The sequence below is a fragment of the Hyperolius riggenbachi genome, chromosome 3 (assembly GCF_040937935.1).
Source record: "Hyperolius riggenbachi isolate aHypRig1 chromosome 3, aHypRig1.pri, whole genome shotgun sequence".
Lineage (NCBI taxonomy): Eukaryota > Metazoa > Chordata > Amphibia > Anura > Hyperoliidae > Hyperolius > Hyperolius riggenbachi.
The window spans coordinates 34,294,621-34,321,359 of record NC_090648.1 but is presented as its reverse complement, the minus strand read 5'-3'; the positions used below and the strand labels follow the sequence as shown (position 1 = coordinate 34,321,359).

The window sequence follows — 26,739 nt, the reverse complement described above, 5'->3', positions numbered from 1 at the left end:
AGGTCTCTCAGGCAGTGCAGTGTGTGAGGGGAATTGCTGTTGCTGAGGTAACCAACACACCTGCTGTCAGCAGGCTCTGAGTGAGGGGGGAGGAGCCCTTTACAAATCACATCTAGCCTACACTATCTGTAGAACTGCTATGAAGCACTTCTTATCTGCAGCAGTTAAGGAGTGGATTTGCACTTTTCTTAACTGTAGTGTAGCTCTAGAAATCCACCTAAACTGCCACTATTACATAGGCTTTGGGAAGTTTCTTACTATCATGCAGAACTGTTCTTCTGCTGGTTAGAACAGTTTTAGAAGAAAAAACTGTCGGTAATGCTTTGATAAATCTGGCCGTGTGAGAAGAAGGTTAGGTTGGGTTGCATGTTCTGATATAAATACATTGAAATCAATGGTTAGGTTGCACTTTCTAATAGCTATAAGTATAAATTATTGCAACCGGTTGCAAAATATTATAAAGTTGCAAAAATGTTCACCACACCGATCCCTATGAGGTTTCCTGCTGACTCCCCTAAAGTAGACTAGTGCCCAGATTTCTTTATAGGCATTTAATAGAATATTAATAATAATTACACATACACATTTACTAAAGGAATTACCTGCAGCACCAATTCATCTCCTTCTCAGAGGCCTACAGCTGCCTGCTCACTACCACTATGTCTGTACCAGTCACATGCAGGAAGTGCAGAGAAGGCTGCAGCCACGCCCTCTCTCTTGCTGGCTCAGCCTATCAGGGAGCATGGCTGCAGACTGACTGGGAGGGGTGAGTGAACAGCCAGCTGGAGGCTGCTGGGTAAAAAAGGAGGAGCTGTGAGATGGTGCATGCATGGGTGTAAAGGAGGATGTAATTGCTATGAATTAGGTCTGGATCTCACTGGATAGATCAAAAACTGATGCCTGTTAGAGATGCGAAGTTCGGATCTTTTCAATGATCCGGATGATTCGAATCAGATCATTGAAAAGATCCAGGTCTTTGATCCGAATCTCGGATCATTTTACTAGGGAAGCATTCTGGGGTGGAATGACTAGCAGGACAGGAGAAGGGGAGGGGGTGGACACACAGAGAAGGGGAGAAGATGGACAGAGGGCAGGGAGTGGACAGAGAAGGGGAGGGGGTGGACACACAGAGAAGGGGAGAAGATGGACAGAGGGCAGGGAGTGGACAGAGAAGGGAGGAGGGATGAGCAGAGAGCAGAAATGTTTGTTTGCACACAATACCCACATGCTGCAATATGCTTTACATGTATTTCACCTATATGCTCATCTGTGTACTTTGAATGCAAACGTCTCACAGTGAAAGAAAGTATTCCCCAAAGCATTCCAAGAAGTGAAGTGCAGCTGTTTAGAGCAGTGCAGGAGGATCATATTGCACAGCAATCACAGTGCCTGCAAAGTTACTGAGCTGTGCTGAGCCAAAAGCTTCCAATGTGTTCACTGTGCACAACTACGGAACAGACAGCCTATAATCAGCATCACGTTATAGCCAGTATGTGTGCTCTACACATATCTGGCAGTGGCACCCATGTCCCCTCTCTCTCATCTACCTGTCTCCCTGCAAGGCTGCCTCCCATCCAACAGAGCGATCCATCTCTGCTCGGCTTCCAGGACCCCGCTGCCCGCTGAGAGAGGGCGTGATGCTCCTGGCCCCGCCCCTTTTGCGATCCGAATCACTCATTTTGATGATTCAGATGATTCGACTCACAAAATAGATTCGGATCAAAGATCCGAATCGTTCATGATCCGGTCAACACTAATGCCTGTGATCAGTTTTTATTTGGCATCAGTTTTCACTCCATTCTGTATCTGTGGCTCTGGAATTATCGCAGCCTCCCCAAACTTGCAGTCCGTTCAGCAGAATGTGACAAACGGATCTAGTCCTATTTAATAACATAGGGCGCATTTACCTCTGTTAGGATCCGGTCCGTTTAGCTCTGCTAAAAGGACCGTTTTTTAAAGCGGACCTGAACTCAGAACTTCCTTCCTGCTCTAAAAGATAAGCAACAGCACAATAACCTTAGCAGCTCTGCCATGACAGTCAGTTGACAGAGCCGGGAGATGAAATTACAGTTGTGATAAGTCACAGATGAGGGGGAATTACACAGGCTAAACTCTCTAAATAAATACAGGATGCATTTCTCTCTGTTTTCCTTCTGTCCTGTGCAAGAGTTCAGCTCCACATTAAAGAATACCTGAGGTGACATGTGATATGATGAGATAGACATGTGTATGTACAGTGCCTGCAGCACAAGGACACAGAGGCAGGTCATTGTGCACAGGACATGCCTCTGTGTAATATTAAGTTTTGAAAATGCCGCCTCTGGTTCTCTTTAAAGGGATCCTAAACTGAGAAGGATATTATTTTTTTCCTTTTAAATAATATCAATTGCCTGACTCTCGTGCTGATTCTGTGTCTCTAATACTTTTAGCCACAGCCCCTGAACAAGCATGCAGCTAATCCAGTCTGACTTCAGTCAGGGCACCTGATCTGCATGCTTGTTCAGGGGCTGTGGCTAAAAGTATTAGAGACACAGGATCAGCAGGAGAGTCAGGCAACTGGTATTATTTTAAAAGGAAAAATCCATCTCCTTCTCCGTTTAGGTTCCCTTTAACCACTCTAACTTTAAACCCCCTATCGTTTGAAGCCCGCAGCATATATAAGCCTGGATTCCGGTACGGTACAATCACTGCCGTGAGAAGCTACATTTGGACAGACATGATAACTCAGGATGTGTCCTCAATAAAAGCTTCCCTGGAGATGGCCACATGGGGCCGGTGTCCCAGGACAGTGTATGGTATGCGCACATACTGTATGCTCTGCTGGGAACAATGATGTTTGGGGATAGGTGAAGCCTGGTCCGTGGGAACGCAGGCCGCCAGCCTGGAGATAGATGAAATGCTCCATAAATCTAACCTACAAGTCGCATTGTACAAAGGACTTCTAATAACCTTGCCCATACTTATATGAGACTTTCCATTCACTGGCAGGGCTGAGTTATTGCACACTCTATTTGCTCTGTGCTGTGTAGCTAAGCGGAGATCTGTGAGCAGTCATCCGAGGCCGGCCTGAGGTGGGCTGTGGTGTGTGACAGGAAGTCCACTGTTTGCAGGAAAACATCTTCCCCTCAGCATCAGGACTCTTGTCAAATCATCACTTTTATTCTCTTTTTTTCAAACTATGTTATGGAACATTTCGTTTAGAAGCCAAGCGGCCGAGGCAGCCGGTGAGGTGAATAGTGACGGTTTCTGAGCTGATCGTTGTAAACGTTTATACGGGTCAGAGAACTCAGGGGAAGGGTAGTGTTGGAGGTACTAGATGAGGAGAGGGTTAACAATAGATCAGTGGTCCTAAAACTACAGCCCGCTGGCTGAATGCGGCCCTCCGAGGCATTCCACTGGCCCCCTAAACCCAAAATGTATAACTTATATAGATGTGACCCACAGCAAATTTTAATGTTGGTGCCCTGCATATAGAATAGCAGTGCTGGCCCCACCCATCCACATACTGCAGAAGCCAGTGAGCAGTCATTCGCTGGCTTCCGATCCAATTCTGCATCAGGTGACACTGCTGTCCAACTGGATGGCCGTTTATCACCTGGGTATGCTTCACTGTCTGATGCTTAAAGGGACACTTAAGTCAAACAAAAAAAATGAGTTTTACTCACGTAGGGCTTCCAATAGCCCCCTGCAGCTGTCCAGTGCCCTCACTGTCTCCCTCCGATCCTCCTGGCCCCGCCGGCAGCCACTTCCTGTTTCGGTGACAGGAGCTGACAGGCTGGGGACGCGAGTGATTCTTCGCGTTCCCAGACACATTAGCACCCTCTATGCTGCTATATGGTATATGATATATGCTATAGCAGTATAGATGGCGCTATTGTGGCCAGGAACGCGAAGAATCACTCGCGTCCCCAGCCTGTCAGCTCCTGTCACCGAAACAGGAAGTGGCTGCCGGCGGGGCCAGGAGGATCGAAGGGAGACGGCAAGGGCACCGGACAGCTGCAGGGGGCTATTGGAAGCCCTAGGTGAGGAAAACTCGTTTTTTTTGTTTGACTTAAGTGTCCCTTTAAAGACGTTCTTCAGGTGCCACACGACTGAATAGCTGCTGCTGGGAGTTCTCCTCCGGGCATGATTGGGGGAAAACAATACCTAGATTCAATGTAATGTTTTTCAACATTATTTTATGTATGTTCCGCCCCCCCGGCAGTCTGAAGTATTTTGACCCGGCCTTTGACCAAAAAAGTTTGGGAACCCCTGCAATAGATCATGATGGTGGGATAGCATTGGGTTGGGCTTTCTACACAGGTTAGGTTCTTCTCGACCCAGAATCTAGCATGTCTACGGCAGTCCTGATCCGTTGCCGAGAGAAATGGAGTACAGATCATCTCGACCAAGAGCATTGTCTCCTCCTCCCTACTCCATAGCAACCGAACTTGTCACTAACCTACAGGCTAGCAACACGTCTGTACAGCACTTGGCCCCCAAACTGTCACCCTAAGGCAAGCTTCTGCTGCAGTGTGTATAGCCAGTGCTAAACACTTATCTACAACCGAGCAGAAAAGCATTTGGCATCGGTTCCTGTCGCTCTGTCTCTGTATCGTGTTTTGAACCCTATAGGGGGACATTGGAACTTCCAAATGCAGCCACCGTTGAACGCTACAAGCAACATCTCAGGAATTTTTAACGAGAGACAGATTTTTCTCTGATCAAATCTGATCGGAGAGAGAGATCTATTGGCTCCCCATACACTGCAGCCAGGAAGATTCCCCACCGAGTTCAGCATGAAATATTTCGGGAACCGGCCTTATGACACTGCATCGCCGCGCCCGGCTTCTGTCCCCCCAAACGTTATATGTGCCTCCTGGTGCCCGTGCATGATAATACTTTACCTGTCCGTGCATGAAAATACTTTACGTCCTCCACATGCAGCGGGCGTATACCACATGTGACATCACACACCCAACGTGCTATATGCCAGTAGTTACATGGGAAGCTGATGTAGGCCTCTTGCACGGGAACAGTAAATTCGGGCGCCTGAGGCTAGTGGACAAATCGGGCGCCGCCATTCACTCCTATAATAAATATCGTTTAATGGGCGCCCGATAGGAAAAAAGGGCGCCGGAGAAAAATAACGTTTTAAAAGCGGCGCCCGGAGACTTAATGTTTTATTACTGTTTCTCATGATTACACATTATTTAATGATTTATACATTTTTAAATTTTATTTTTAAACGAAAAACAGTACAATATTTTTTTTTAAACATTATTTTTAAACGAAAAACAGTACATTTTTTAAACATTAGTTTTAAACGAAAAAACTAACAGGGGGGTCTTAGGTTTAGGCACCAACAGGGGGGTCTTAGGTTTAGGCACCAACAGGGGGGTCTTAGGTTTAGGCACCAACAGGGGGTCTTAGGTTTAGGCACCAAAAGGGGGGTCTTAGGTTTAGGCACCAACAGGGGGGTCTTAGGTTTAGGCACCAACAGGGGGTCTTAGGTTTAGGCACCAACAGGGGGGTCTTAGGTTTAGGCACCAACAGGGGGTCTTAGGTTTAGGCACTAACAGGGGGGTCTTAGGTTTAGGCACCAACAGGGGGGTCTTAGGTTTAGGCACTAACAGGGGGGTCTAGGGGTTAGGGGTAGGTACAGGGAGGGTTACTTAGGCACCAACAGGGGGGGTCTTAGGTTTAGGCATCAACAGGGGGGTCTAGGGGTTAGGGGTAGGTACAGGGAGGGTTACTTAGTAATTTTTTTTTTAAACGTTATTATACGTTTCACTATTTAAACGAAAGATTAACGTTTTTACAATTGCCGATTTAATGCACATTATTTAATGATTTATAACTTTATAAAACATTAATTTTAAACGAAATACAGTACAATACATTTTTAAACGTTATCCATGCTTATTGTTCAAAACCCGGCGCCCTTTTTTCCCAGCGCCCCTTTTTAACGTACGCCTCTTGCACACTGCATGCATTTCCGATTCCGCTTTTTAATCGGTTTTTACCTCCGATTCAGATTCAGATTTTTAATCTTTACTGCATGCTGCGTTTTTTTATCCGTTTTTCTGTTGAATGTATTCAGGGAAAATCGGAATCAGAAACGGAATCAGAATCAGAAAACGAATTTGCAGTGTGCAGGGAACCGTACAGTGGACACTCTGCAAACACTCGGTAAAGCATTTTGCTGCACGGGGGCAGTGGCCAGAGCTTTATCAGTTATATAACCCTATCAGTTTACCATTAAAAGGAATTACTGTACTTTTACAAAACTTTGGTTTTTTGTACATACAGAATTCGATTGGCTGAGACGGTGCAGATATGTTTTTGCATATATGCAGTATTAATTATTTCATTACGGCCAGGATCTCAGTACAATACTTATAAAGAAAGTTGCTGAGGGGGGGGGGGGGGGGCAGTTTTTCATCTAGTTCGGGACGCCACTGTCGAGATCCTCACCACAGATTCATCCTTTGTTCTTGGGATGAGTTTGGGGTAGTCTCTGGGGTCTTCCCATTCCATCAGTTGGCAATTCCATCACATAAAATACAATTAAAATCGAGCGAAGCGATGAGGCGTACCGTGACTCTGGCCGCCACGCAGACCTGAGAATCCGTGCGCAGAGATCTCACCACCGCCAGATTCCCCGTGAACAACAAGAGAAACCAGCATCTGCTAAGAATCTCAACTATCAGTTTGGGGTGGATTGACCTTTTAAAGGGGTTTTCCAACCTTAACTAAAAATTGTTAATCCCCTTTATAGAGTGCCAGCGGGGGTCCCTATTCTAACTCTTTAGCCCTAATCCCATTCACAGGCACAGCAGGGGTCCGCCTTTAACCTCTCTTAGCCTCTTTTAACCCAAAAAAGGCGGAGGGACAATGGGATGCACTCCAGTGCACAGAGGCGGGAGGCACAATGTGTGATGGTCGGAGTTTGGGAGTGCTGTGTGATGCGCCGCGTTTAGCTTTGTGTCGCCGCACATCCCTCAGACAATATCATTTGTATCGTCGGATCACACAAGAGGCTGACCAGCTCCTCAACAATTTTGTTAAAATTTGACACCTGATTGTGCGAAAGACAATAGAGACGGCTAAGAGAAAAGTTGCTGACGGTCGCTGCTATCTGGTTATGCGAGATTTTTCCCCAGAGACCTCCTTGGTTATTAGCACCGGCCAATGGCAGCGTAGCAGCAACCGTTTTCTGTCTCTTAGTTTTCTAAGTTTGCTCATACATTTTTCAATTTTTGGCATTGATATTCGGCCAATTCGATCATAATTTTCAAATCTGGCAGCAACACGGCCACCTGATTGACCGTTTCAATCGATAAAATATTGAAATACAATGAATATTTCATCATCAATGAACCATTCTGTACCTCCATCACAACCGATTATAAAAAAACAATAAAACGCTTTTCCAATTGACTGACAACAAACAAATGACAGCGCTCATAGGCTGCAACTGAATTGTAGACCACCAGAGGCATGCAGAGCCCCACAGGGGCTACATACATGCCTTGAATGCAAATTAGATGCAAATCATGTACTAGTCCTAATCTATAATTATACTGAAGCTAACGTCCTTATTTGCTGTATCTGTTTTGAATGCAAGTTGTGTATTTTAGTCCACATTGTGGAGCTCTGCACATCTATTGCAGGTAGTCAGTTCGAGTGCAGCCTCTGTTTGGAAGCGCTGCCAATGTCTCCTGCTTTCCAATTGACTGAATTGTTGTCAAACTATTTGGGATCCAATCCGATCGCATTTACAGTGGGTTGCAAAAGTATTCGGCCCCCTTGAAGTTTTCCACATTTTGTCACATTACTGCCACAAACATGAATCAATTTTATTGGAATTCCACATGAAAGACCAACACAAAGTGGTGTACACATGAGAAGTGGAACGAAAATCATACATGATTCCAAACATTTTTACAAATAAATAACTGCAAAGTGGGGTGTGCATAATTATTCGGCCCCCTTTGATCTGAGTGCAGCCAGTTGCCTATAGACATTGCCTGATGAGTGCTAATGACTAAATAGAGTGCACCTGTGTGTAATCTAATGTCAGTACAAATACAGCTGCTCTGTGAGGGCCTCAGAGGTTGTCTAAGAGAATATTGGGAGCAACAACACCGTGAAGTCCAAAGAACACACAAGACAGGTCAGGGATCAAGTTATTGAGAAATGTAAAGCAGGCTTAGGCTACAAAAAGATTTCCAAAGCCTTGAACATCCCACGGAGCACTGTTCAAGCGATAATTCAGAAATGGAAGGAGTATGGCACAACTGTAAACCTACCAAGACAAGGCCATCCACCTAAACTCACAGGCCGAACAAGGAGAGCGCTGATCAGAAATGCAGTCAAGAGGCCCATGGTGACTCTGGACGAGCTGCAGAGATCTACAGCTCAGGTGGGAGACTCTGTCCATAGGACAACTATTAGTCATGCACTGTACAAAGTTGGCCTTTATGGAAGAGTGGCAAGAAGAAAGGCATTGTTAACAGAAAGCATAAGAAGTCCCGTTTGCAGTTTGCCACCAGCCATGTGGGGAACACAGCAACCATGTGGAAGAAGGTGCTCTAGTCAGATGAGACCAAAATGGAACTTTTTGGCCAAAATGCAAAACGCTATATGTGGCGGAAAACTAACCCTGCACATCACTCTGAACATACCATCCCCACTGTCAAATATGGTGGTGGCAGCATCATGCTCAGGGGGTGCATCTCTTCAGCAAGGACAGGGAAGCTGGTCAGAGTTGATGGGAAGATGGATGGAGCCAAATACAGTGCAAACTTGGAAGAAAACCTCTTGGAGACTGCAAAAGTCTTGAGACTGGGGTGGAGGTTCACCTTAAAGCAGGACAACAACCCTAAACATAAAGCCAGGGCAACAATGGAATGGTTTAAAATAAAACATAACCATGTGTTAGAATGGCCCAGTCAAAGTCCAGATCTAAATCCAATCGAGAATTTGTGGCAAGATCTGAAAACTGCTGTCCACAAACGTTGTCCATCTAATCTGACTGAGCTGGAGCTGTTTTGCAAAGAAGAATGGGCAAGGATTTCAGTCTCTAGATGTGCAAAGCTGGTAGAGACATACCCTAAAAGACTGGCAGCTGTAATTGCAGCAAAAGGTGGTTCTACAAAGTATTGACTCAGGGGGCTGAATAATTACGCACATCCCACTTTGCAGTTATTTATTTGTAAAAAATGTTCGGAATCGTATGATTTTCGTTCCATTTCTCACATGTACACCACTTTGTATTGGTCTTTCACGTGGAATTCCAATAAAATTGATGCATGTTTGTGGCAGTAATATGACAAAATGTGGAAAACTTAAAGGGGGCCGAATACTTTTGCAACCCGCTGTATCTGATCGCTCTGACAATTCTTCACTGATAACTGTACTGTTAGTAGCAAACTTGATGGTGATTGCTTGACAACAACTTATAGAAGAACTGTAGTGAAAATAAACGTAATAAAATAAAATTGCTATTTTTTTTTCTGTATTCACTATAGATGATTTAGTCAGTGTTTGGCCATTGTACAATCTTTACTCTCCCTGATCTACAATCTAAAATGTATCACTGGTTAATTCTGCCAGGTGATCTGTACGTAATGTTCGTTACTGAGAGTTCTATGCACAGAGGGAGATAGTGCTTGTTTGGCAGATAGAAAAAGTCGTTATTTCCCACAATGCAACGAGGTTCACAGACAGCAAACTGTCAGGACCATGGTCTGACGATAATGTCAGAAACACCTGATCTGCTGCATGCTTGGTCAGGGCCTGTGGCTAAATGTATTAGAGGCAGAGGATCAGCAGGATAGCCAGGCAACTGGAATTGCTTAACCTCCCTGGCAGTATGATTATTTCCGGATTTTAGGGTCTTTTTAAACGGTTTCAATCCCTAAAATCAGGAAAAAATCATGCTGCCAGAACGCCAGCAGTAGCCCCAGCACTCACTCACCTCCCTGGACTCCAGCGCTGCAATTTTACCTCCCTCCTCCGGGTGTCGCTGTAACACTGTAGTGAGATCGATCTCACCAGAGTGATTCAGAGGCTCCGAGGACAGGAAGGAGAATGGCTACCAACGTCTGGATCTCCCGGGAGGTGAGTAAAAGCTCCCGCTGCGCGCAATACTTAGCATAGAGCTCCCGGCGGCTAGCCCAAGAGTAGCTTGGGATTACTGCCAGGAAGGTTAAAAGGATAAATATGGCAGCCTCCATATGCTTTTCACTTAAAGTGAACCTTAAGTGTCCCAAAAAAAATGAGTTTTACTCACCTGGGGCTTACCTCAGCCCCCTGCAGCTGATCGGTGCCCACGACGAGTCGCTCTGATGCTCCGGGTCCCGCTGGCGGCCACTTCCGGTTTCGCCGTCAGGACCCGTCAGGCTGGGGAACGCGGCTGATACTACGCGTTCCCAGCCAAAATAGCACCCCTATGCGGCCATATGTCCGCATAGGCACCCGTATGCGGACATATGGCCGCATAGGGGTGCTATTTTGGCTGGGAACGCGTAGTATCAGCCGCGTTCCCCAGCCTGACGGGTCCTGACGGCGAAACCGGAAGTGGCCGCCAGCGGGACCCGGAGCATCAGAGCGACTCGTCGTGGGCACCGATCAGCTGCAGGGGGCTGAGGTAAGCCCCAGGTGAGTAAAACTCATTTTTTTTGGGACACTTAAGGTTCACTTTAAGGAGGAACTCCAGTGAAAATAAGTTAATATAAAAGTGCTTCGTTTTTACAATAATTATGTATAAATGATTTAGCCAGTGTTTTCCCATTGTAAAATCTTTCCTCTCCCTGATTTATAGTCTAACATTTATCACATGGTGACATTTTTACTGCTGGCAGGTGATATCAGTCAAGTAGCTGCTCCTTGCTTTTTTGGCAGATGGAAACAGCTATTTCCCACAATGCAACGAGGTTCACAGACAGGAAACTGCTAGGACCATGGTCCTCACAGTTTCCTGTGGGAGGGGTTTCACCACAATATCAACCATACAGCGCCCCCTGATGATCTGTTTTTGAAAAGGAAAAGATTTCTCATGGGAAAGGGGGTATCAGCTACTGACTGGGATGAAGTTCAATTCTTGGTCACGGTTTCTCTTTAAGTTGCCCTTTAACTTTCTATGTACTGGTAAAAAACAAAGCTATGCAGCCGATACTTCCCCCTCTTTCCTTTCCCAAAAATAAATTCCTGTTTTGAGATTCAATAAGTTTATAGTATCAACCAACTAATCAGCTGAGAGAACTACACAGTGTATGACCTGAGAAACAAGTCACAGCTAGAAATATTTGCAGACACATTGCAGAGAAACAGTTTGTGTCGTGTGAGATCTCCGGTCCTGAATATGCAGAGGAGCTTCCCTGGGAAAACTGATAACCACAATTCTCCGCTCCCCTTATGGAGATGAAGGGAGATAGAGTAGTAACCGGCAGAATCCCCAGAGTTCCCCGCTGCGATAGCGTCTCCTTACATTGCCGCTGCACAGACCGTAGGCTGGATAAATGCACATCACTAGCAGAGCAGCAAAAGCAGAGGCTCGGCCTCCTCTGTATTCAGGGGCAGTTTCTGCAGATAGGCAAACTAGGCAGCTGCTAATGGAAATACAAGTCCGATCCATGGATGCCCCACCTCACAACTCACATCTGCTGCTAATATCGGGAGCCAGATACCCCATGACCCCTTCACGGGTCTTGTGAAGTTCAAGCCTTGATGGATCAGAGTTGTTATGGCACATTAGGGGGCATCTACTCTATAAGACAGGTGATTCTAATACTCTTGTGTATTTTTGTTTATCCATTTGGCTCTTCCCCTATCGCTGGACCTGTAAGGTGAACTAAGCTGCCGTTTAGGGAATCACCCATAGTTTGGGGTATCATCATGGCCGGATTTCTGGCAAGGCCACATAGGCCATGGCCTAGGGCACCAGATAAACAAGGGGCGGCCTGCAGATAGTGGGCATTATTTGCAGGGCATTATTTGCAAGTGTCCAAACAAATAAAAAGGGTCAGGATAACTGCACTATTAGTACCATCTGGCATCTGTCTGTGCTGTGCTACAGGCAGCTGCAGTCCGTTAACCAAACGTTTGTGAACAGTGTGTGACTAGCAAAAAGCCAGACCTTGTCCAATGACATAGCAGCAGCTCCAGGCAGTTACAGAAGGCCGGGTCTCACACACTTGGTGTGGGGGATGAAAGGACCAGGGGCAGCACCAGCAAATAGTACAGAATACAGAAGGCAGCCTCTCACAGTACCCATTTCTTAATTATTGATTGGCCAGCGCTGTTACCCTGGAGACAGCAGTGGGTACAGGACTCACTTTTACGTGTTGCTGACCCCACCCAATGTCCAATTGTGAGCCACTTTTGACTATGTGTGTGTGGTGGACGGCTCCCACCACGCCCATCACATGTAGATCGCTTGATTGACCAGTTCCCCTGTGTGACGAGATTGATTCACTTCACGTTGCCATGGAGACCTCGGCACTAGCCGCCCACAATAGTGGACACCAGCGGCCCAAACGTTTTTGTGTGTGTGTGGAGAGAGGTGGTAGGATACGGTTTCGGTTGGGGCGGCTGGTAATAGTCGGCCTTGGGCGGTAAGAAGTACAAATGCGGCCCTGGGTATCATCCACAGCAGGGGCCTCCCATGCTTGCCAGGGCTGCCCTGTCTGTGATTTGTATGGCCTCTGCTGCCTCCTCCTCACTCACATACACAGACCTCAGATGAGGGGCAATGTGGACAGAGGGGAAAGTGGTGCAGTGGCCACGGAGTACACTTCAGATGCAGAAGTATATACTGGGGACACCTTGGCTACCTATACTAAGAATGGCTACCTATACTGGGGACACCTTGGCTACCTATACTAAGAATGGTTACCTATACTGGGGACACCTTGGCTACCTATACTAAGAATGGCTACCTATACTGGGGACACCTTGGCTACCTATACTAAGAATGGTTACCTATACTGGGGACACCTTGGCTACCTATACTAAGAATGGCTACCTATACTGGGGACACCTTGGCTACCTATACTAAGAATGGTTACCTATACTGGGGACACCTTGGCTACCTATACTAAGAATGGCTACCTATACTGGGGACACCTTGGCTACCTATACTAAGAATGGTTACCTATACTGGGGACACCTTGGCTACCTATACTAAGAATGGCTACCTATACTGGGGACACCTTGGCTACCTATACTAAGAATGGTTACCTATACTGGGGACACCTTGGCTACCTATACTAAGAATGGCTACCTATACTGGGGACACCTTGGCTAACTATACTGAGGATGACTACCTATACTGGGGACACCTTGGCTACCTATACTAAGAATGGCTACCTATACTAGGGACACCTTTGCTACCTATACTGAGGATGACCACCTATACTGGGGGGTAACTTTGGCTACCTATACTGAAGGAGGTACCTATACTGGGGGGGGGGGACCTTAGTTAGGTAGTAGGGCCCCTGACTTGGGGCCATAAAAACCTTAGCCGCATCCGTGGATACCAGAGCTGAAAGCTGTAGAAGAAACTGGGGGAGTCGGCATGTATGGTGAGCTGTCCTGATGCCCACCGTTCCCTTGTGTCCCCCCTCCTTACATACCTAATGCCCCTCCGGCAGCCTCTTCCGGGTCGCCAGAGTCAGGCTTCACTGTGCAGGCGCTAGCCCGGCTTACACACGTCCCTCAGTGCGCGACTGAGTTCGGGAGCGCTCTGCGCATGATGTCACGATTATTCATACGCATGCACAGAGTGCTCCCGGCTGCGGTCGCGCGCTGAGGGACGCGTGAAAACTGGGCTAGCGCCTGCATAGTGAAGTCCAACTCCAGCGACCCAGAAGAGGCTGCTGGAGGGGCTTTAGGTATGTAAGGAGGGGGACACAGGGGAGCGGTGGCCATCAGGACAGCTCACCATACATACCGGCTCCCCCCTGATTCGGCTCTGGTATCCTTTAAGCTCCTCCCCTTCCTCCTCTTCTCATACGAGTTTCTCATAAAGTCGCTGAGGATGGAGAAAAATCTCATGAGGCGTATTTTCTGCTCACAGGGAGAATTTTCGTTTTAATGTTTTACCGAGAAATAAAGCGGATCGTCAGGCGAGGACGCAGTTGGATTTGTAATGTCTTCCTCCGCATTAGAAGCGGTATTCGGGACAAATGCTCTTTTCTGATGTCCTGATATCATCCCTCTTTTATCCTCCGGAGCCCAGCGGGGCTCTGTCCCTGGAAGTCCTCTTTTTGTTGAAATGTTGGCTGTGGTGATGAACATAAATCCTGACTTGTTGCTGGGTGTGAAATCTCTTTCTTTTTTTCCCCAGCTAATCTCTATTTTATGTTGGCGGAGCTGTCAGGCTGGTAGCCGTCACCCCGTTCTTTATGCCTGGTGACAGGCCAGACGGGGAGCTGCGAGACAGGAAAATAGATGTATAGTAATGTGCCGTGCTCTAAGCCCGCTCAATATTGAATGTTTCACGGGCCGTCATTGCAACTATGGTCTGCTCACCGTGTCATGTGTGTTCTGCTGATGCCCTCCCGCCAACTATGGTCTGCTTATCGTGTCATGTGTGTTCTGCTCATGCCCTCCCGCCAACTATGGTCTGCTCATCGTGTCATGTATGTTCTGCTGATGCCCCGCCACCAACTATGGTCTGCTCATCGTGTCATGTGTGTTCTGCTGATGCCCTCCCGCCAACTATGGTCTGCTCATCGTGTCATGTGTGTTCTGCTCATGCCCTCCCGCCAACTATGGTCTGCTCATCGTGTCATGTGTGTTCTGCTGATGCCCCGCCACCAACTATGGTCTGCTCATCGTGTCATGTATGTTCTGCTGATGCCCCCCCCCGCCAACTATGGTCTGCTCATCGTGTCATGTGTGTTCTGCTCATTCCCCCCGCCAACTATGGTCTGCTCATCGTGTCATGTGTGTTCTGCTCATGCCCCCCGCCAACTATGGTCTGCTCATCGTGTCATGTGTGTTCTGCTCATGCCCCCCGCCAACTATGGTCTGCTCATTGTGTCATGTGTGTTCTGCTCATGCCCTCCCGCCAACTATGGTCTGCTCATCGTGTCATGTGTGTTCTGCTCATGCCCTCCCGCCAACTATGGTCTGCTCATCGTGTCATGTGTGTTCTGCTCATGCCCCCCGCCAACTATGGTCTGCTCATCGTGTCATGTGTGTTCTGCTGATGCCCCCGCCAACTATGGTCTGCTCAATGTGTCATGTGTGTTCTGCTGATGCCCCCGCCAACTATGGTCTGCTCAACGTGTCATGTGTGTTCTGCTAAAGCCCCGCCGCCAACTATGGTCTGCTTGCCATCACGTCATGTGTGTCCTGCTAATGCCACTCCCACAACTATGGTCTGCTCGTCATCTCGTCATGTGTGTCCTGCTAATGCCACTCCCGCAACTATGGTCTGCTCGTCATCTCGTCATGTGTGTTCTGCTAATGCCACAATGCCAAGGATGGTCTGCTCGTCATCACTTCATGTGTGTTCCACTAATGCCCCAACACCATCTATGGCCTTCTCAACAAGCATGTGTGTTCCACTAATGCCATGCTGCCAACTATGGTCTGCTCCTCATCATTTCATGTGTGTCCTGCTAATACCACACCAGCAACGATGGTCTGCTCATCACATGGGTTCTTCTATTGCCCCACCGCCGACCATGGTCTGCTCATCACATGGGTTCCACTATTGCCCCGCCGCCAACCATGGTCTACTCATCACATGGGTTCCACTATTGCCCCGCCGCCAACTATTTTCTGCTCGTCATCATGTCATGTGTTTTCTGCTAATGCCACAGCAGCAACTATGGTCTGCTCACCCCATGTATTCCGCAATAGCCCCGCCACCAATAATGGTCTGCTCATCATCACTTCATGTGTGTTCCACTAATGCCCCAACGCCATCTGTGACCTTTTCATCATGTCATGTGTGTTCTGCTAATTACGTGCCGCCAACTATGGTCTGCTCTGCATCTGCTTTTATCAGAGTAAACATGCTCAGAGTTAACACGCCTTATCAGAGTAGCATAGCGAGCGCTACAAACGTATGCCTGCTAATTGGCAATGACGAGAGCTCCACTCGTCCTGCCCTGAGCTCCTGCGGGTCCAATTACTTCATAGGACATTATCCCCGCACTTTGATTGGCCCAATAGGCTGCCTGTCACTTGACAGGAAACTTGACAGTCAGCCTATTACCTTGTTAGCTCTAATTAGCTTGTACAGCGCTGCGATCCAGGGCAGCGCTGTACTGGGGACAGCTGTGTGACACGGCTGTCTCCTCTGTGGGCTCGGAGGTGATCCGCTGTCATAGGCTGAAGCCAGGGCCGGCCCGCCCATGAGGCGGGGTGAAACTTTTGCCTCAGGCGGCACTTCTGGGGGGGCGGCACCCGCCCGTCCATGTGTGTGGGGGGCCGCCCGAGCTGGAGGGGATAGCGGGCAGGAAGGGGGTATTGGGCCTAGCGGCGGGGAGGGGGGTCGGACCCCCCCCTCCCTCGCCTGGGTCCCCCGTCCTCCGCTCCCCTCCAGCTTTAAAAGTGAAGTCGCTGGCTGCAGCTATGTGTAAGAGGCAACGGGCGGGGATTACTCACCTCTTCCTCATTCCAGGTCAGCGTGCGCTCCACTGACGTCACTTCCTGCGACGTAGCAGGAGGTGACGTCAGTGGAGCGCAGACTCGGGATGGAACAAGGAAGAGGTGAGTGATCCCCGCCCGTTGCCTCTTACACATAGCTAGCCGTCATGGGACGTCCTCCGGACTGTACTGCGCAGGCTCAGTAGTTCTGAGCCTGCACAGTACAGCCCGGAGGACGTCCGATGACGTCATCGCGCCGGCGTGAAACGCACCATGGAGCGCAGAAGAAGCCCGACCTGGCCGCCGGCCTGGCCAGGTCGGGTCGGCCACCGGAGACCACCGGGAGCCTGCGGAGCGGCGCCGAGGGCACCTCCTGCCTGCCACGGGCTGGAGGAAGCCCCAGGTAAGTGGAAATGGATTTTTATTTTTTTTAGTTAGTCCCTGAACCTTCCCTTTAAGCCTACGACAAAAAAATAAATAAAAAAAAAACAGCCATCCTGTGCCCTCACAGTCTCGATCGGATTGTCTTGTCCGCCGCCGCAAGCTACTTTTGTTTTGGCCGTCAGGCTTACTGTGCAGGCCTGGCCACACATCTCCTTCTATGCAATCAATTGTATCCTGCACAACCGCAGGACGCTATTGCGGACGAGAACGTGTAGAAGGCTAAACATGGCCAAGCCTGTCGGCGAAGTAGCAGCAGAGGTCGGGTAGAAGCCCCAGGTGAGTAAAACTGATTTTTTTTTTCCTAGGCTTAAAGGATACCCGAAGTGACATGTGACATGATGAGATGAGATGGGTATACACAGTGCCTAGCACACACATAACTATGCGGTGTTCCTTTTTTTTCTTTCTCTGCCTGAAAGAGTTAAATATCAGGTTTGTAAGTGGCTGAGTCAGTCCTCACTCAGACAGGAAGTGACTACAGTGTGACCCTCACTCATAAGAAATTCCAACTATAAAACACTTTCGTAGCAGAAAATGGCTTTAGAGTAGGAAAGAGATAAAAAGGGTCAACAGTTCATAGATTTTAGCTCTGGCACACTTCAATGAATGTGTCATTGAGCAAAAACAATAAAACAGTTAAAACTTAGAAAGTAGATTTAAGCATAAAATAAAACTGTGGAATATCTTAAAAAGTCATTTTTAGGAGAAGGAAGATAAATACAATTGTTTATCTCATTCGTTTATTATCGCTTCGGGTGTCCTTTAAGTGTCTCTTTAAAGTGAACCAGAGACGAAGCACCCTCATGTATTTTACCATATATATCAGTGGGAACATTAGAGAAAACACCTACACTGCTCTCTGTTTCATTTTTAACTGTTCAGCTTGCTTCTAATCAGCCCTGATAAAATCCCTGACTGAGCATTCAGTCTGGCTTTGCTCAGGAATCTTTATAGCTGAGTCATTATAGCACAGCCACAAGGTGGCAGACTTGGGCTTGAGAAGACAGACTAAGCTATTAAAATTCCTGAGCAAAGCCAGACTGAATGCTCAGTCGAGGATTTTATCAGGGCTGCTAACAGGCAGGCTGAGCAGTGAAAGATGAAACAGAGAGCAGGGTAGGTGTTTTCTCTAATGTTCCCACTGATGTATATGGGAAAATACATGAGGATGCTTTGTCTCTGGTTCACTATAATGAATGCATTGAACATAACTTACAATAATCAATCTTTTTACATGTATCCTGTGTGGTTTGGGTTCTTCCATTTTCCTTCCCTTTTTTTTTGGACTTCCCAACATCTATGCCGTGTGAGGGTCAGCCAGATACGACATCATTAGACGTTTTAGGAAGAGGCTCGTGCTTCATAGATGAGATTACTCACTGATTGCTCAATCACAATCAGCCAGCGTGTGGATATCGTCAGAGCGTGGCAGGCCCTTAGTATGCAGCCCATGCCCCCCGAGTGAACACAAATGCTAAAGTTTCCATGTTAGATTGAAGCGTGGCTGCATCTTTGCGTTGACCTTGGCTCTCTCGCGTTTCTACATATCAAAGCGCAGTTTATCTGCATTCTGGAGCGACGGTAACAGCGGCTCTCAGAACCCCCGACGCCGCTGCTTATCCTAGAAGTGCTTCTAAATAACGCCGTCCTTTAGGATTGGGTGACAGATGAGGCTGCCGCTCTGAAGGAGGCGTCGGGAGCGCGGCGACACGTTCTGACAGTTCTCTGCCTTCAGCTGTTTCCTGTGAAGGAGGAGGAAAGAAAAATTATCTGTCTGAAATGTGGGTTATTTGTCCTCAATGTCTCCCGTTCCAGAGAACGATGTGAAAGAATTTAGTTAATCGTTGGCCTAGTTATATTATGGGGACTGTTTCATGGCTGATGCACCGGCACGTACTAGCAGCACTGGCCATCATTTATAAGGGGAGAGGGGAGGGGGAATCTGAGCAGTAGTGTAGCTTAGTAGCTCTGGGCACCAGTGCAGGTTTTATAGTGGGCTTCCTCAAGTGCTCTATACATAAAAATCGATATGGAGCACCAAAACCTGCCAAAGACGGCTGCAGTGTCAGAGAGGTGTAAGCAGGGGAGGGGACAGCTGCAGTGTTAGAGAGGTGTAAGCAGGGGAGGGGACAGCTGCAGTGTCACAGAGGTGTAAGCAGGGGAGGAGAGAGCTGCAGTGTCAGAGAGGTGTAAGCAGGGGAGGGGACAGCTGCAGTGTCAGAGAGGTGTAAGCAGGGGAGGAGACGGCTGCAGTGGCAGAGAGGTGTAAGCAGGGGAGGGGAGAGCTGCATTGTCAGAGAAGTGTAAGCAGGAGAGGGGACAGCTGCAGTGTCAGAGAGATGTAAGCTTGGGAGGGGACAGCTGCAGTGTCAGAGAGGTGTAAGCAGGGGAGGGGACAGCTGTAGTGTCAGAGAGGTGTAAGCAGGGGAGGGGAGAGCTACAGTGTCAGAGAGGTGTAAGCAAGGGAGGGGAGAACTGCAGTGTCAGAGAGGTGTAAGCAAGGGAGGGGCAAGTTGCAGTGTTATAGAGGTGTAAGCAAGGGAGGGGACAGCTGCAGTGTCAGAGAGGTGTAAGCAGAGGAGGGGAGAGCTGCAGTGTCAGAGAGGTGTAAGCAAGGGAGGGGTAAGTTGCAGTGTCAGAGAGGTGTAAGCAGGGGAGGGGACAGCTGCGGTGTCAGAGAGGTGTAAGCAGGGTAGGGGATAGCTGCCGTGTCAGAAAGGAGTAAGCAGGGGAGGGTACATCTGCAGTATCAGAGAGGTGTAAGCAGGGGAGGGGATGGCTGCAGAGTCAGATAGGTGTAAACAGGAGAGGGAACAGCTGCAGCGTCAGAGAGGTGTAAGTAGGGTAGGGGACAGCTGCAGCGTCAGAGAGGTGTAAGCAGGGGAGGAGACAGCTGCAGCGTCAGAGAGGTGTAAGCAGGGTAGGGGACAGCTGCATTGTCAGATAGGTGTAAGCAGGGGAGGAGACAGCTGCAGTGTCAGAGAGGTGTAAGCAGGGGAGGGGATGGCTGCAGAGTCAGATAGGTGTAAACAGGAGAGGGGACAGCTGCAGCGTCAGAGAGGTGTAAGCAGGGTAGGGGACAGCTGCAGCGTCAGAGAGGTGTAAGCAGGGGAGGAGACAGCTGCAGCGTCAGAGAGGTGTAAGCAGGGTAGGGGACAGCTGCAGTGTCAGAAAGGTGTAAGCAGGGGAGGAGACAGCTGCAGTGTGAGAGAGGTGTAAGCAGGGGAGAAGACAGCTGCAGTGTCAGATAGGTGCAAGCAGGGGAGGAGACAGCTGCAGTGGCAGAGAGGTGTAAGCAGGGTAGGGGACAGCTGCAGTGTCAGAGAGGTGTAAGCAGGGGAGGAGACAGCTGCAGTGTCAGAGAGGTGTAAGCAGGGGATGAGACAGCTGCTAGGGTTAGGCACCACCAGGGGAGGGTTCTGTGTGAGAGTAGGGTTGGGTTAAGCTGTATTGTTGAATTACATAACGATTTTTAACGTCAATATCTTTTTGTTATTAACGGTATTTATCGTTAACCAAATTTGACAATGATGTTTATAGTTATTGAGATTTCACTATTCACTGGCGCCATTTTGTTATCCAGACGGGCCCTTTTATCCTGGCGCCCTTTTTTCATGCATGTGATCTGATGTATTGGAGGGAGAGAAGGTTAGTAGTTGGGGGCCCCCACACCTCGGGGCCCCCCTGCAGTTGCAGGGACTCCTCCCCTGTAGCTATGCCCTTGGTCTGAGCCCGTCGCCTTGGACGGCCACATACAGCAACATGTTTACATCATCTGTAAAGGGAACAATCGATCATGCGAGCGGCAGTCCTTGACATAAAGGAAGCAGGTTCTCCTCATTACTATACTTCAGCCTCATATTGAATAACTGTCTCCCAGCAGACAGGTGTGAATGCCGTACAGTGTAGCTCACAGAGACATAACACAGGAATATACAGAGACAGCAATTGCCAGCAGGCTGGGGGTGACAGGCATGCAATTACATGGAATATAGAGTCGGCGGACAGCTACCGCCCTCTGGTGGCAGAAGGGAGGATAGCGGCGCACTTGTAGATCATTTTGATGAGAGCTAATTATGTCAAGAGAGCTGGCCATGCACAACACAGGGCAGAGCTAACCTAACAGGTCCTCTCCTGTAATTAGACATCTCCGTGACCGCGACACCTTGTACAACACAAACAACGCTGTGTGACGTTTCCACAACACCGCGATCGCTCTGTGCCTGCAGCTATTCGCAGGAAGAGGGCCAGCAGATTGCTGGCAGGTAAATGTTATTAATAGGCACAGATCATATGAAAACAAGAAAAAGCACAGTATTATGTACAATTTTCTAACATATAGCGCAAAACATAGCTATTTATTCTAATGTGCAGCTAGACCCATTTTGTTACAAAGGCTGCCTCCCTCAAGCTTTAGGGCCCTTTTATGCTGGCACGGTGCGGCAGCTTGCCACACTGCTACCGCAGCCTAATGTAACTGTAATGTAATGTATGGGGGAATTCATACTTTTCACGTATGTTGGTGTCACAGCGTGCATGTGTATTTTAACAATACGCTTCTGTGCACTTCCGCATACACGAAGCAGGAAGTGACCACACCCGAAGCAGTAAGTGACCGCACCCGAAGTAGTAAGTGACCACACCCAAATCAGGAAGTGACCACACCCGAAGCAGGAAGTGACCGCACCCGAAGCAGTAAGTGACCGCACCCGAAGCAGTAAGTGACCACACCCGAAGCAGTAAGTGACCACACCCGAAGCAGGAAGTGACCACACCCGAAGCAGTAAGTGACCACACCCGAAGCAGGAAGTGACCACACCCGAAGCAGTAAGTGACCACACCCGAAGCAGTAAGTGACCGCACCCGAAGCAGGAAGTGACCACACCCGAAGCAGAAAGTGACCGCAAGCATGCGTCACTTCCTGCTTGGAAGATTGCCAGATAAGGAACCCTGTGCACTAACATGGTGTTCCCTGAAGGCCTGTTTTTGGCGGTGCAGTGCAACGCGCCCACAGCACCGCAATGCTACCGCCAGTTTATAATATGAAACCAGAATGGGGTGTCCTGCCTCAAGGACTATTTTTGTATTGCCTAAAGGTAGCCACACATCGGGTGACTTGGCGGCCGATTGAACATATGATTTGATTATTATAATCGCATTGGATGAAAATCGGTGCGGCCAAGTGCATGCCTGACCGACAACGTGACTAATTTCAAGCCAAAATTGATTGGACAAGCAACAAGATGTAGGGCGACTTGCTTGATCGAGTGTGCGGCGCTATGGCGTGCGATATCGGGACGAGCTGCAAACCCTAATGTATAATGACCCCCCTGCTACTTGTCCTCCGCTGGCTCCGGGCGCACTCCGTTCTCCATACACGCGCGCCACGTGGTTGGCTATTGAGGGCGCGTGTATGACGTCAGTATGCACTAAGTGCAACCGGAAGTCTCAACTAACCGGCGTGCCTGAGGGATAACGGGGAATTTGTTTTCGTCGGGTTTTGAGGCTTTTAAAATACTTACTGAGCCTCACCATGCCGGCTTGCGTGCACAGGGGGGAGCCGGAAAGCCGCTAGGAGCCCACTAGTTGCTGCAGGAAAGCCGGTGTAAGCTACTGGGGACTTATAAGGCCTCGTTCACATTACACGCGTTGCCATCTGTATTACGGCAACGCATGCGGGAGGCAGACACACACGGACATCAGAAATGCATAGACTGCACTGTCTAATGTTCACATTGCATGCGTTGCAGACCAGTGCGGTCTGTGAACGCATGTTGCATGCATTTTTTTGCCCAAACGCATGGCTGTCCCATTCGCAACAGTGAATGGGAATCAGCCATGCAACGCATTAAAACCCAAATGACGTGCGTTCGTACGCACTGGCATCTGCGTTTAATAATGTGAATGAGGCCTAAGAGTAAAATTATCTGTTGTCTCAGAATGTGTGAAGTGAACTGTGGCAGCACATCGCCATCTAGTGCCAGTTTGTAGTACTTGCAAAAATAGAATACATTAGAATTTACCTACATCTTGCTTATGTCCTTTTCAATACATTTTTATTTGTGGTTATCAAGCAGCCACAATGGTACAGCTCTGGTACGGCCATACTATGGTGTACCTGCCATTTTATAAAACCACCATAGTCAAGGTTATATAAAGCATTCAGGTTCAAACATTAGATTCTTGTCTAACAGTTGTGAACATACAGTAGTGCCATAGCGGTCTCAGAATAACAAAGGACTGCTATTAAAGAGGACCTGTAGTGAAAATGATGTCATGAATAAAATTGGTTATTTTTACACAATATTCATGTATAGATTATTTAGTCAGTGTTTGCCCGTTGTAAAATCTTTCCTCCCCCTGATTTACATTCTGACATTTCTCACTGGTGGCAACATCTTTAGTCCTGCCAGGTAATCTCTGCAGAATGTTTGTTTATTGAGAGTCCGAAAGGCAGTGATATTATTCCTGGTCACCCAAAATGCTCTGGGAGGAGAATTCCGCATAACTAAACAGGCGAACTACCAATATGCAGCAATATATTGATAAAGGGAGTGGCTCTGATGTTGATATTACTGGAAAAGTGGGTATCGTGAATCATTTAGTGTATTCTACTATATGTCACTACAGGGCCTCTTTAAGGTGTACCAGACCAGTGTATGTAGTAAGAATCGATAAGCACGTGAGTCCCTCGCCGTCCTCCTGCGGTCTGCTGTTCAACCGCGATCAGCCCCGGTAACAGGCTCAGTTGCGTCAGTCGTGGTCTTCTGCGCATGTGCAGAAGGCACTGACCGAGGAGGCTGAACCTGGTACCGGGATGATCGCGGTTGAACAGCAGACCGCAGGAGGACGGCAAAGGCAGAGTCGGGACAAGGTCCTCCAGCACCCAAAGCTGAGACACCAACTTGCGCCCCTCCATCCCTCTCACCCCAGCCGTCACACACTGATTGCTATTAGACTAAGAGGCGCCCCAGGGCCCGCAACACCTTAATCTCTAGTTATCTGGCTTGCAGTCACTGCCATGTATCCCCTTGCAATAGGGGAATGATAACTGAGTGAGTTGTGTGGCCCCTCCTACATTGCGCCCTGAGGCTGGAGCCTCGCTCACCTCTGCCTCGGCCTGGCCCTGGGCGAGGGACACATGTTTATGGGGCTGGAGGAAGCCCCGGGTAAGTATTGCTTCTTACTATATTCACAGCTCTGGTTTCCTTTAAACAATGCATGAAGACAGAAGACAGGTAATAAAGTAACACGAAGAACAGAAAAAGTATGCCGTGTATGCTAGCATCTAAGGGGCTTAAGCTGGCCACTAACGGTCCAATTTCTAGCGAAAAATCGTTCGAGCGATCAGAAATTCTGTTCGGACGAAAAATCGTTCACTACACCATCAACTAACCAATCATTGCTTCCTATCTATCACGACCACCAAGAAAATCCAAATTTCCTTTCGACGAAAATTCATTCGGGTGACATTTTTTTTCACTCGTTCATAATCGATTGTGTCCACCAATGGAGATTATTTACAACCAATCTGATCAGAATTTCTGTTTGCTCGAACGATTTTTCGCTAGAAATTGGACCGTTAGTGGCCAGCTTTAGATACCCCCCAAAAAGTACCTATTATTTCTATATGTTCAAGGTGTATCTTATATACAACTCTGACCCTGTTTATAACTGCCCTCCTGCTATACATAGTAAAAGACATGACTGAGAAGGGTTGTTCTTTGTTGATGGTTGGAGGTAAAAAGCTGCATAGAGGAAATAAAATACCGGTAACTCATACTTGCCTAAAAAAGAATTTTTCTTCATGGCTCCACCCCAGGATGCCTCTGGCCCAAGAGCTTAAAGCCATTGTTACCCATCCTAAAAAAAACTAAAGTCAGATACTCACCTAAGGAGAGGGAAGGCTCTGAGTCCTAATGAGACTTCCCTCTCCTCATCTGGTGCCCTCCGTGCAGCACAGGATCCTCCGTTCAAATCCCCCGCAGCAGGGGACTTCGGGAACCGAGTCCTCCCGAAGACAGACGGCTCCATACTGCGCACGCGTGATTACGCAATAGAGGGCGCTCGCGCATGCGCAGTATGGAGCGGCCCGTCTTCGGGAGCCCGAGTGCTCCCGAAGACTTCCGAAACCTCCCTTCAGCTGCGGAAATGGCGGTATTTGATCGAATTGGTCGGAATGCTCTACGGGGGATCCTGAGCGGGACCGGGCACCGGGAGAGGAGAGGGGAGTCTCATTAGGACTCAGAGCCTTCTCTGTCTTAGGTGAGTATCTGACTTTTGTTTTTTTAGGACGGGTAACATTGACTTTAAAGTGCGACTCCAGACTAAAAATCTACTCAGCAGCACTGGAAGGGCGTGGTGTTTCTTTAACAGCTTCACAGCATCAGAACTTTGTTTTCCTTACCCAAGCTTCATTTTTAGCTGCACAGAAGCTAAGCTCCACCCCATCAAAGAAATCTGCCCAGGCATTTTTCCTGATGCTGTGCAAAGCATGATGGGATTTGTTATGTTGTTGTTCTTGTTGCCTAGCGTGCAGCTGGGAGAGGTGATCAGGACACAGGACAGTGGGAACTGTGTCTCATGCTCCCTGTCACCTCCTTTCATCCAAAAATATGCTGCCCCCATGAAATCACAAACATTTGCCTGTTCTTTTAAAACAGGGTGGGCAAGAGATTATATTACCTATCTATTTTAATTAACATAACTAATGTAACTTAATGACAGTATCTTTGTTTAGGCTGAAGTTCCCCTTTAAGTGTCATACTGGGCCCACCCCCTCTCTATAGGACTCCCTCCTCTTTTTTGGGAGGGGGCGGGGGCATGATTGAAGAGGAGGAGGCTGTGGAGGATCCTTGAAGATATGCAAGAATGTTTGCTGTGAGGGGTGGAGTTCAGGGGGTAATAAGGATGAAGCAAAGCTGTCATACTTTCCTAAGGAGGAGAGTAGGTCCACTTTTAAGCCCCTGTTCAGCTGAAATCTTTATTCACCTGATAACAGTCGCATCACTAGGGTGGTGCGGTGGGTGCAAGCAGCTCTCTACGTCAGACTCTCAGAGATCTGCCAGTCCTAGCCCAGCTCTGAGGCAAACCTCAGGTTCACAACACACATACTTACCTAAGAGGATGGAAGCCTCTGGAATCTCCTGTGTCCTCCTTGCCTTGCCGCTGATGCCGGGGGACCCACAGGAAGATCCACGTTGTATTCCTCTTCATGTGACGCGGCCGCGCTGCACCTGCATAAGCACGGCCGGCTTAATGCACAGACGCAGCCATACTCGCGCAGGCACTGTACTGCCGCACCCATGCATAAAGTGGAGCGCAGCTGGATCTTCAGTCTGCCAAACTCTTGTTGGATTTCTTTGGTGAGGTCTGCAAGGGAGGTCATGAGGATGAATGCTTAGGTAAGTATCCATTTTTGACCTGGGGTTCGCCTCAGGTTCTCTTTAACTCCACTAAAACGTATTACTAAACAAAATTGCTCTATTAAAGAGACACTGAAGTGGAAAAAAAATATTATATAATGATTTTTATTTGTAGTACAGCTAAGAAATAAAACATTAGGAGCAGAGGCATAAGTCTAATATTGTTTCCAGTACAGGAAGAGTTAAACTCCAGTTGTTATCTTTGCAAATAAGACATTGAGCTCCACGACTTTTAAAGTCGCAGAGAGCTCTGTCTTCTGAAGACACTTAAAACGGT

At 48.2% G+C, this 26,739-nt stretch overlaps 1 protein-coding gene across 2 annotated transcripts in view; it reads right to left on the bottom strand.

Annotated features, from left to right (window-relative positions):
• Positions 1-14,282: 14,282 nt before the first annotated feature.
• The window catches only part of LOC137560916 (uncharacterized protein PF3D7_1120000-like), a 39,707-nt gene continuing 27,250 nt past the window's right edge, over positions 14,283-26,739 (bottom strand). Inside the window, exons 6-7 of one of the 2 annotated variants that reach the window (XR_011029843.1) lie at positions 18,254-18,779; positions 14,283-14,420 (exon numbers count right to left, since the gene is read on the bottom strand). Coding sequence is in view for 1 of the 2 variants with exons in the window: in XM_068272089.1 (XP_068128190.1) it covers positions 18,654-18,779 (126 nt within the window). In the remaining variant the exon portion in view is untranslated. Of the gene's footprint in view, positions 14,421-18,221; positions 18,780-26,739 lie in introns of those variants that run through there. The other variant, XM_068272089.1, reaches the window with a different exon arrangement.